Here is a 12,269-nt window from a genome sequence, read left to right as displayed (position 1 = left end):
TTATTATTAATAAATTATTATAATTTAAATTAATTTAATATGAGTGGATTAAATTAATATAATTTAGAAAATAATAAAAATAATTTATTAGTTAATTAATTTTAAAATTAAATAGTATAAACTTTATATCCTTTATCAAATATATAATTATATTATTTACTATTTAAAATATAAGATATTATGTTATTACATTTTTATGAATGAATATTTAGGAAAAAATAATTTAGAAAATAAAAAATTTAATTTAATTTTAATAAATATATAATTATTTAAAATTTTAATAAAAACTTAAATAATATTTAACATAATTAATTAAAAATTTTATTATTAGCATCAAAATTTTATAGTGTAATTAAAAAAAAATATAAAAAAAATTAAATTATATTATTTAAAATAAAATAATAAAGAATCTGCTCAATGAGTGGGTATGCTAACTAGTTTAATTTATAAGATGCAAGACCTAAACCTCTCATCATAAATATAATTGAATAGAATTTTAGCCAATTTATGAGCCTAACTAAAATTCAATATTTAGTCATTAAACCCATTTGGCATGATCATGTTAGCACCAGAACTATCACGAATGCAGCGAAACCCACACACCACATGACTCAAAAGCACCAAAGCAGGAGGGAATTAATAAAGCAGCACATTGGTTGGCTTGGCTAGGCTTATATAATTAACAACTAGATAGTTAATTGACTTAATTGAAATATAATATAATAATAATAAATTATAATTTAGTCTCTAAGATTTATTTAAACTTATAATTTAGTCCATATAAATTTTCAAATTAAGCAATATAGTCTTTGATATTTTAATAAACTTACAAGTTAAACCATACCGTTAAAATTTTAATTAAGTTACTATTAATTCTAGCATAAATAATTAAAATATCTTTCTCTATTTTTAATTTTAAAACAATTTGCCTTGAGATTTTATTTTATTAATAATATAGCCTCTGAGGTTTTATTTTATTAATAATTTAGTCCTTATATTTTAAAATATGAGTCTCATTAAATTAAAAATTAAAAATTTAAATTATAATTATTAAAAATAAGAATTAATTATTTTAAGATTCTTAAAAATTTTGGTTAATTACAAATATCTATATATTTTAAAAATTAATCCTTAAATATTATAACTATTTACAAATAAACCCTTATAATTTTATAAAATTATAATTGTCATTATTTTAATAATATATAAATAATTATATATATAAATAATTATATATATATATGTCATTTTGTAATATTTTTATGTATTATATTATATTGTTTTATATATGAAAAAAGAAAAAAATAATAAAATAAAAAACTAGTCGCAAATTGTTAATAAAATAAAACATTTTGACTAAATTGTTTTTGTATTGAAAATATAGTTAAAAGTATTTTGATCATTTTGTTAAATTTAATGAGCAATTAATAGTGACCCTAACGGTGAGACTAACTTGTGAGTTTATTAAAATTTCAATAACTAAATTGCTTAATATTAAAACTATAGGGATTTAATTGTAGTTTTAAGCAAATCTTAGGAATTTAAAATTTTATACATTATTTTATTATATTTTATTACTATTATTATATATTATATAATATTAATATTATTATTTTTGTTATTATATTTTTATATTTTATTATTATATTATAATTATATATTAGTATATTATTATATTTCATTTTTTGTTTTTAATTTTTTCGCGCGAGGCTACTTTTATAGTAGCATCCCATTAGCAGCGTTCTTCTTTAAAATTCCATCTCTAAACTGATCAAATTCAATAAAATTTCACCTCTTTAGTAATTAAGTTAAAACTCACTCCTATTGTTTTTCCTGTTACACTCATTCTTGGAAAAACAATATTATGTTTCTTGCATTTGTTTGCCAGATAGGATTTCTTCCATTTGGTATGATTGTTCTTCCCCGTTAAATTAAGGTACTTCACTGTGTCCATGGAAATCCCCGCCTCCCCACCATTTTCTCTCTTCTACTGCAACTTTCAATTCTTCCATGCATCATTAACATGCATGGTGTTCACAATATGGTCACTCAGATTTGCTAGCAAGGACTCCCACTTGGAATCATACCCAGCGACACACAAATCAGCTAACAGATGCGTGTGCCTTAACATCTGTGGCTGTGGAAGCCAAGCCCTGTACAGACAACCTCTTCTTTTAACCCTTTCCTCGAACCTTTTTGGGCAATGCTTCTTCAATTGTAAAGCATCCTTCTTGTGATTTTAAAGCCCAAAAATGGAATCAGTTAGCCCATATGATTCAAATCTCATCAGTATTCAGTTCTTGAAACTGCTTTTTCTAGTATGGTCTGCCTCCCGAATGCACAGTACGCCACAAAACCTGCGTCAAACTTACTTACCCACTTGTCCTCAAATTTGTCTAATTTCACTATAATAGTTAGCAGAGAGAATTTCTGTACTTGTACTTGTACAATCGATTTTTAACACACATTAGTGGTGTTTTAGAAATTGAACCGGCTAGGTGAATAGATAATTAATTAAATTGATCAAAATGACATTTGATTTAATTTCTTGTTATTTATTTTTTACTTTAAGATTATTGAAATTTATTACTTTATTTCTTAAATATTACTTAAATATTTTGCTTGAGCGTTTAAAATAACATGTAGTTAATTTTTTTTTTTCTGAGTAAGAAGATGGAGAATGGGACTTGAACCTGACCTGTCAAATGAGACAAACCACAACTATGCATTCATTTAACCCTTCGTAGAAAGAAACTACACCCGCCATATCAAGTTACTAAGATGCAAATTTGTAGGTGCAGCATTGCCCAACAGGAAACGAGTTGTCGCATAGCCTCCCAGATCCTCTCTTATTTTCATACCCAGGATATTCCCATAAGTAGAAAGATACTTCCTGAACCAAATGCAACCCAACTTGTTCTGCTAGTTTCACAATCTCCCAATCACCAAACGGATGAGCTGTTTTATGGGTCACGTGAGCTTCTCCATTCCTTGCCAACATGTCACGTGCACTTCTAAGGAAGCCCTTTACTACCTTCTTGTGGAGCCTAATTAGAAAAATACAGAATAAGTATATGATCAAATCATCATAAAACAATAAATTTCTTTTTCCTTTTTTTTATTTCTTTCTTTTTAGCTTGCTAGCTTACTTAATTTGGCTTTTGTCTTGTTCACGCCATAGAAGAGGGGCATGAGGAAAGTTGAAGACAATCCTGTCAAAAAATTCGTTCTGGAGAAGTGAGTGCTGCCCCATAGTGCGAGCATCCACCCCATGAATAATTGTGCACCCAAGGTGTTGCAGCTCTTCCAAGTGCATTGCGGCTCTTGAATACTTCATCATCAGCTCACCTTCTCTCAGCCACAAATAAAAATATCCAGAGATTAGATTATACCCAACAATTTACAATCTCTTACCGTGCAGTTAAATTACTAAGATAGCAAGATAATGCTATATATATGTGTGTGTGTGTGTGTGTGTGTGTGTGTGTAGCAGCTATATATATATATATACCTCTGGAGTCCAAAGAGGTGGCAACTATGTTAGTAGCAGATCCAAAGGCTCTAGCCAAGCAAGCACCAAAAGAGAAGTCTCCTTCACCAACTAGAAGTATTTGATGAGAGCTGCTATAGTGCTTTATCCATTTCTCTTCTGGACCAACAACTATATTCCTTAACATTTTCAACTGCTTATATATCTTCTTTCATCTTTTTCTTCTTGTACAATGAAGATATATATAACATTTTCTTAACGTTGATAATTTAAATTAATTAATTGAAGATTAATTGTGATTTTTTTGTTTTCCATTTCCAAAGAAATTGTCGTCCATGAAGAGTCTCCTAGGTTTCTCTCTCATTAATATGCAGGCCTTGGCTGTTCAGATCCTCCCTCTAATCTTTTCTTGGTTTACGATTCAGACCTCCCTTAATTTGAAGGTCATTTACGGCAAATGTCATTACTTCGCGATTCTCATCTTCTTCCTTTTTTATTTATTTTTTTTAGAAGAGGCAGTGTTAATAAAAGAATATGCAGCATATAATGCCTGAAATTTTTTAAATTAAATTTCTTTTTAAGCCTTAATTAATCAAATAGAAATTTAATTTAAAAATTTTAATACTTAATTGATTATATATAGCAATAGATGCATCCTCTTGAAGAATGTTGTGGATAGCTTTTTTTTTTTTGGGGTTGTGGATAGAAATTAACAGGAGATCAGAAAATGTTAACCCTAATATTATTACTTTACAGAGACTTGCAGCCTCAGCCTCAGCCTCAAACATATATATATTCTTAAAGATAATTTGGATTAATTGAAGATTAATTATGATTTTTCCATTTCCAAAGAAATTGGGTTAGTTATATATCCTCCATGCTTTAAAGTCTCCTAGTTTTCAGTCTCGCAGAGCCTTGGCTATTCAGTGTTCAGCTCTCCATTCAAAGGTTTCGTTTACTTGAACTTCATATGCTAACATTCATTGGATTATTTAAAGATTAATAAGAATATTGAGCATAATTAAAAGCTTGAAAAATTTTAAATTAAAATTCTAGTTCCATAATTTTATAATTCTCTATTTAAAATATTTCTCAATGTTTTTTATATTTTTTTACAAAATTGGCTTATTGTACTTTTCATTAGAACTGTTATGTATAAGTTTGAAAATTTTTTTTTAATATATAGTTACTCATAGAGTGATAATCTTTTAAAGAAAATGGAACTTGTAATACTACTTCGTAAGTATTATTTAAATCAAACATTTAATTTGTAATATCTAAGGGAAAAAATGTTGACTGAAAATATTTTCTTATCGAAATGAAATTTTCAAGTTGTTTAAGTCTTAAATTATATTTATTAAATTTATAGGAAGTTAAATTAAAATTATTTACTTCATATCTCCCTCAAGAAGGCTCAGTTGACATTGATACATTTGATTACATAGTGTACGTTCCTCATCATCTAGATATGTTATGTTGTAGATGGCAATTAACAAGTTGTTTGAAATGAACAATTGGAGATATTTACAAGTGTCCATGCATACACAAGCGTCAACGTCTTGCAAGGGTGGACGTTCACTACAATTATGGTTCACCCAAGAACTTCTAGCGCTCTCAAGTGTATTGCCCCTCTTGAATGCTTTGCCACCACCTCAGGTTTAGAATCGAGAAAGGTGGCAAACATGCAAGCATGTTGGTGAAAGGAATTATGGAAAAATATTTTTTAATTTGCATATTTCAGTAAACTTGATTACAAATCTACAATGATATATATCAGCAGTTTGATATACAGGTCGGTCTTAGTTTAGAAAAGTTATTTATGGGATTCATCTGTTGGCTAAAGGTAATGCCATCTGTTGGTTTTTCTTCTCATTGTCATCTAAAGTTTTATTGCTTATAAAAAATTGTCAAGAAAATGAAGCTAATAATATTTGTTTTCATAGTTTTCAATTCATAGGCCAAATATGTAACGCCCTCACTTTAGGTAGTCCGTACATTCTGCTGTTCCGATGACTAATATTTGTTCGGATAGTTAGGATATTTGGAATTACACTTAAACTAGAGTGAAGAGGCATAAATTGACTGAATAAAGATCAAGAAAAATTAAGAAAAAAAATAAAAGAAATGAATTGCAAATGAGTTAAACGAGCCGGGGTCACAGTAATGGGTGACCTCACCGGGAAGCGACTGCAGAGACAGTTGCTGACCCCAGACCCGCGAGGAACCCTAAGAAAATAATTTTTAGGACCTAATTAAAGGTTTATTGAGGTATAAATGATATTAAAAATATCAAAGAAAATTCATGAAAAATTTATTAATCGGTACAGATAAAAAAGATAAAAATAACTCGATAAGTATAATGAAGGAAATTTTGGTCATTTCAATCCCAGAGTTAAAATTTGATCTAAATATCAATTAAAATAAGAGGGATTAAAACAAATAAAATAAATTAAAATTTTGAATTATGGTAGGGAAAGGAGAAAAGAAAAGAAACAAAATCAAAATGTAAATGCATTATTACATAAGCATGACAACATGCATGACATAATTAAAATATTTGGCCAATAAAAATTCAACAAATAATTAAAGGGATAAGAAGGGATTTAAATGAGACAAGATTAATTAAAAAGAATCATTTTCCTCTTCATTCTTCTTCATGGCCGGGCACTCTCCTATGGCTTTCCACCATTGAAGCTCTTTTAAAGCTTCGAAATTTTTACATTCTTGCCATAACCTCCATAACCACCAACACTAAAAATTGTTATTTGACATAGCTAGAGTGATTGGTAGTAAAAAGAAAGGAAGAAATTGAAGATTTGTGAAGCTAGGAAAATTGCTAAGAGAGGTATGTGCAATATTTACCTTAAATTCTTGTAATTTCCTTGAATCTAAGTTGTGTTAAAAGGAAATTGCTTGAAAAATAATAAAGTTGATGCATGTATGGAAGATTCAATTTTCAGCAGCCTTATTAAGAGAGTGAAATTGATGGTTTTAACTTGGTTAGTAAAGTTGATTAATGAAGTTTAGGGTATTAGAAATTTAATTGCATGGAAGTATGCTTGAGATTGAAATTGTAAGTTAGGATTTTGACCTAACTTAGGGCTTTTGTGTTAATGCTTGGAATTGGTGTTGTTGAGACTATTTGTTGCTATTTTGAAGTGCTGTGTATGCCAAATTGGAGTTATGGAGTTGGAGGAATTGGAATTGGGAGTGCAATTTTTCTTGCACAAAATTCGGACCTATGAGTCCAGTGAGGTTTTTAAACCATAACTAGATCTGTGTTACTCCAATTGGTGTGAGGCTAATTGGAGATGAAACTAAACCCAAAAAACTTCATTTTTCATGAAGAAATCCTGCTCAAATTCTGTCCATAATTTGATCAATTTATTGGTCCAATCTGGCTTACCAAATCCTGAACCCCAAAAAAATGACCAAATGAACAGTTCCAAATGACCTGATCTTTGTGGCATTGGAAAGCTTAGACATAATACTATAACTTTCATTGAGAACACCAAGCTCAGAAATGCCTCTAACTAAACCAAAGTGCTGGCCCAAATTAGGACACAAAACTGACCAAAATCATTCTATCCAGAATTTGATGGACATAAGCTTATCCGACCAGTTTTGGCAAAATGGCCATAACTTGGTCTACAAAAATCCAAATACAATGAAACCAGTGGAAAATTTTCTATAAGACATAGATCTACAACATTTGTGTTTTGACAAAAACCTAGAAACTAAGGGAATTGGGTCAATTAGATAGGTCAAGTTAGTATGCACATTCTAGAAATTGCTTGAGTGACCACTTGACCCCAGAACAGTCTAATAGTCATATCTCCCACTAGAAAACTTCAATTAGGACGAGCCATACTGTTCTGGAAACCTAAAAAATAGGGCTCCAACTTTGTTTTAGAAACTTGTCTCAAATTTTAAATGTAAGAACCTTAAACTGAAGGTCAAAGCTACTGACCTGAACTTGGACCCTGAAGACACAGGATACCTGAGTCCAGGACAATTAATTGTCTATAATTAATTCTACAAACCTTAAAAAATTGTAATTAAAATTTTTGAATGACCATAAGACATAGGGTAACAACTTCTATGAAGAACCTTAAGTCTAAAAATGGCTATAATATGTCTAATTAATTAGACAAATACAGACTCTAAAAGCTGTCAAATTCTGGACCCAGAAAGAGATCAGGAACCAGTTGTGGTTATTTGACCATAACTTGAGTTCTAAAACTCAAATTAATATGATTCAAAAGAGAAAATAAAGACAAGACATAGAGGGACAACTTCCATGAAGGAAGTGTGGCCAAACAGTGGCCACAAATATATCAAATGGATAGGTAAAAGTAAGACATTAAATACTAAATCATATGAAAGAGGTATGTGGGACCTACTTTTCCACTATAAATTGACATGAAAATTCCTAATAAATAAGTAATAATGTTTGATTACCCAAAGTATACCTAGACTCATTTATGTAGCTTGGATCAATTGATATATCAATTAGGGACTACATATTGCAATACTGCCCACATGAATGATTTTTGACAGATAACATATGTTTGAAATGGTTGTTCTACTGGCTTTATACCTGCCCGATGGCCATAGTGCCTATTATTATTATTACTGGCTTATACCTGCCCATTGTCCTAGTGCCTGACATGACCGTTGTATCTGGATAGATATACGGATGTCTAACTAGTATACTCCCGTGTATCCAATCTTTATAGTCTGTCATAGGTTATTTGGGCACAGATATGAGTAACACATCTTAAATTTAAATAAGTATATGAAGAGATCACTGTCATGGATTTAATAAGACTGAATATGAAATATATGAATAAAAAGATCCCGATAATCTATTGCTTTCAAAGTTTCATAAATATGTAATTAATTCTAAAATTTAGTAAATTTTATATGGATAATTATTTCAATTATTTTATTACTTTTTATTTCAAATTGTTGTACCATTAAGCAAAAATACTTAGCGCGTTGGTTTTTTCATCGCGTAGGCATAGAAGAGCACCAACAGCCACAGCAGTAGTAGGAGAGTACAGATAGAGAGGATCAGATCTGCTACAGGGTCGGTGTCACCTCACTAGTTCATTTTGGGTAGGGCTCATGTGTATTTAAATTTTGTATTTTGGATCACTGTACATAAGTAGATATTGTAAATCATGTTGAGATATGTAATTAAATTTTGGATTATAAATAATTGTACATTATTGTATGCAATGTTATATGAATGAAATGAAAGTTTGTTTCTTGAAAATTGATATGAGTAATGAGAGAAGATGTGATGAAATGGGTATAAATTGTTATTAACAGGTAAATAAGGAAACCCGCTATGCACTAATAAAACAGATGAGACTCTGTCTGGATCTCCATAAAAATGAAATGGAATAAAAAAAAAAATTTCTACACGTAAGATAATATAATTAAATAGACAATTAAATTAATTTTGTACACGACAAGAAAGAACAAGGTGCTCCGACACCGAATGTAGCACGCCTTGCTCGACTACACTGTAGACCGGTGAGGGGTGTTACAAAATATAAGTTAAATTTTATGAAAATATTTAAGGGTTGAAATTATTTACTATAGGATAAGATATATGGTGAACATTGCCTTATTATTTTAAATCTTTTTTTTTTTTAATTTCAATTTGACTACTAATAATTAAACAAGGCTATATTATTATTATTATTATTATTATTATTATTATTATTATTATTATTATTATTATTATTATTATTATTATTATTATTATTATCTATGGTTTTTAGTAATTTTTTTTTTTATAGTTTTCATTGCATATTTAGGTAGCCTATATTATATTGAGAATGTCAAAATATGGAGTAATTATTTTTTTTCATAGTATTCATATTTTATTTTAACTTTTTTCATATGGTATTCATATTTCACTTTTGATGATGGCTATTACACAAATACGCAGCTAAATATGGTCTAAAAAACTAGTTCAATATTTTAATTTAAACCTTCTTTTATAATAATAATAATAATAATAATAATAATAATAATAATAATAATAATAATAATAATAATAATAATAATAATAATAATAAACTTTCTAATCAATGAAAACAAAAATCAAATAAGCTCTCTATATTTTCAGTCAAGGGCTACATAAATCTCTATATTTTCTAATTAAGGTCAAACAAGTTTATACCTAATAAAATATTATTTTTAATAATAAAATATTTATTCTAATTTTTTAAATAATAAAATATTAAAATATCAATTTTAATATTAAATAATTTTTGTTCACCATGTTTTTCAATTTCATTTTTTAAATTTTATTTTAATTAAAACTAATAAATAATTTTAATATGTAAAATTTTGAAAAATTAATATTTTATTATTAAAAAATAATATTTTATTAAGTGTGGATTTGTTTAGCCTTGATTAGAAAATATAAGAGTTTATTTAGTTTAAAACTTAATTTTGACCTTATTTGACCTCTATTAAAAGTTTAGGAGCTTATTTGATCTTTATTCCTCTAATCAATTATAGGTGGCACATAAAATTTAATTTTTTTACAAATGAAAAATGACCTAGAAAAAATAATATAATTACCATATATAATAATTTTCTTAATTTAATTAAAAAAGTACTCTTGATAGAGATTTATAAAATCAACTTACCTAACCCTTGAGATTTAACATTTTTATAATGTAATAAAGAATCACTAAAAACATTCAAGATTGTAATTATTTAACCAAAAAAATTAAAATATTCAAGTCTTTAATTGTGGGCATGATAATTAAAAACTTTTTTTTTTTTTTCATTTTATTCTTCTAACTGTATGTAAATATGAAACCAAAACATCAAAGATCTTATTAATCAAACAATTACAACTTCCAAAAACGAATAGAATCAACCTAAAACAATTAATAACAAACTAGAGGAGAGAAATTAATTTACAAGTTCATGCATATTTTGTATAAATTTATCAACATAACTAGTCATCAACCCCTTGTTCAGCATCTCCCTCCACTTTCTGTGGTTCTCCTTCAGCATTGAACCCATTTCACTGCCTTTATCCATTACAGACTTTATGGATTTGCTTAAGTCCTCCTTGGAAAACCACGCTTTCTCATCTCTCACCACCTCCACAGCTACCTTCAACTCTTCAGCCATGAACCTGGTGTTCAAGATTTGGTCACCCAAATGTGGAATCAACACTGCTCGACAATCACTCATCAAAGATTCCCACATTGATCCAAACCCACAATGGCTCACAAAACATCCTACTGATGGGTGCTCTAGGATCATTAACTGTTGTACCCATCCCCCCCATACCACTCCTCTACCTTTAACCCTCGCTTCGAACCCTTTGGGCAGTGCTTCTTCCACTGTTGCGGCACCCATTGGTGGCTTTAAGGCCACTAAAAATGGCAAACCTGTTAATTCAAGCCCTAAAACCAGTTCTTGAAATTGATTTTTCTCAAGAACAATTTGACTTCCAAATGCGCAGAACACCACTGAACCTGGTTGAAACCCACTTAGCCATTTAACCCACCGATCTTCTAGGGGCGTTTTAGGCGGCTCCGGCAACATAGGACCGGTTAGAAATACAGGCTTCCCATATTGACTCCCAATATATTCACAAAATTTTCCTTCGGTTTCATTGCAAGTTCTGATGGCTAAGGCATCACTTTCTTTCATTGCTTTGTAGATTCTCTCGTAAAACGTTATCCCCTCACCGAAAGGCTGCGATATAAATAACAATGAGCGCACTTCATGGCCGCGAAGAACGACAGTCGACGATGGATAGCCGGTGGGTGGCACTAAAAGTTCAGCCTCGGTGATGGGCTTATCTTTAGGCACATTACGTGCCGGGACAAGTACTATTGCAATGGATGCAGCCGAAACAACGGAATAGTTTATGGCCTTAATGCCAAAGGCTTTGGTTATCTCTGGCACCCAATGGGCTGCATCATAAATAATCAACTTAGGTTTGGTGTCACGTATTACCCTTTCGACTTGATCACGGGTACGATCCATGGCTGCAGCTAGCAGAGAGGTGAATTGAATGGGGATGTCAGAGGCGGTCTGGGTGCCTTCAGGGAGACCCTCGACGTGAGGGACCGCGAGAGGGTGGAAGGTGATGAGATGAGGATAAAGATTCAAGTGTTGTAAATGTTGTATAGCTTTGATGGGAAGCAAGAAGGTGGAGGAGTAACCTCTCTCTGCAAGCCTGTTTGAAAGGTGGAGGAATGGGGTCATGTGACCAAAAGCAAACCACGGGAACATTAGTAGGTGAAAATTGGAGTTCTTGGAGTGACTCATTTTTCTTACAATGGGGGAGGAAAGATTCTTGTTGGATTTAGATCTAGTTCATGGTGATCGTAATTTGCTAGGCCAAGACAAATAGTAGCCAAAAAGGGAAATTTATTAGAGGGATTGGGTCAGATGAGAGTGGGAAATGATGGAGACGAGGAAGCCAATAAATTTTGAGACGAGTAGAGGAGAAATTATTGTGTGGTCGTGGTGTACCAAGTCATAAGTATGATTTGCACACTAAACCAAATAAATAATAACCCATCAATTATAAGAGAAATTATTGTGTGGTCCTGGTATACCAAGTCATAAGTATGATTTGATATACTAAACCAAACAAATAATAACACATCAATTATAAAAAGTGAATCAGAAATTTAATAGAAAAATAAAATAATTTAAGTCATATACATTTAACGTCGTTAAATCATCTTCGTCGTCTTCTTTTCTTTCCATATCGATATGA

The 12,269-nt window shown here is 30.2% G+C and overlaps 2 protein-coding genes across 2 annotated transcripts; both read right to left on the bottom strand.

The window, feature by feature from the left end:
- Positions 1 to 2,776: 2,776 nt before the first annotated feature.
- On the bottom strand, positions 2,777 to 3,677 carry LOC110662776 (uncharacterized protein At4g26485-like). Its single transcript, XM_021821876.2, has 3 exons — positions 3,512 to 3,677; positions 3,150 to 3,348; positions 2,777 to 3,047 (listed from the first exon to the last, which is right to left on the bottom strand). Exons 1-3 carry the CDS (start codon positions 3,675 to 3,677, stop codon positions 2,777 to 2,779), a joined length of 636 nt encoding a protein of 211 aa, XP_021677568.2.
- A 6,657-nt stretch (positions 3,678 to 10,334) lies between these two features.
- LOC110662786 (UDP-glycosyltransferase 79B6) lies at positions 10,335 to 11,870 on the bottom strand. Its single transcript, XM_021821886.2, has one exon. The coding sequence runs from the start codon at positions 11,810 to 11,812 to the stop codon at positions 10,436 to 10,438; it is 1,377 nt and encodes a 458-aa protein (XP_021677578.2). The 5' UTR covers positions 11,813 to 11,870; the 3' UTR covers positions 10,335 to 10,435.
- Positions 11,871 to 12,269: the final 399 nt, after the last annotated feature.

Source organism: Hevea brasiliensis, chromosome 4 (assembly GCF_030052815.1).
Source record: "Hevea brasiliensis isolate MT/VB/25A 57/8 chromosome 4, ASM3005281v1, whole genome shotgun sequence".
Lineage (NCBI taxonomy): Eukaryota > Viridiplantae > Streptophyta > Magnoliopsida > Malpighiales > Euphorbiaceae > Hevea > Hevea brasiliensis.
The sequence above is the reverse complement of the archived record's forward strand: the minus strand, read 5'-3'. Positions and strand labels throughout refer to the sequence as shown.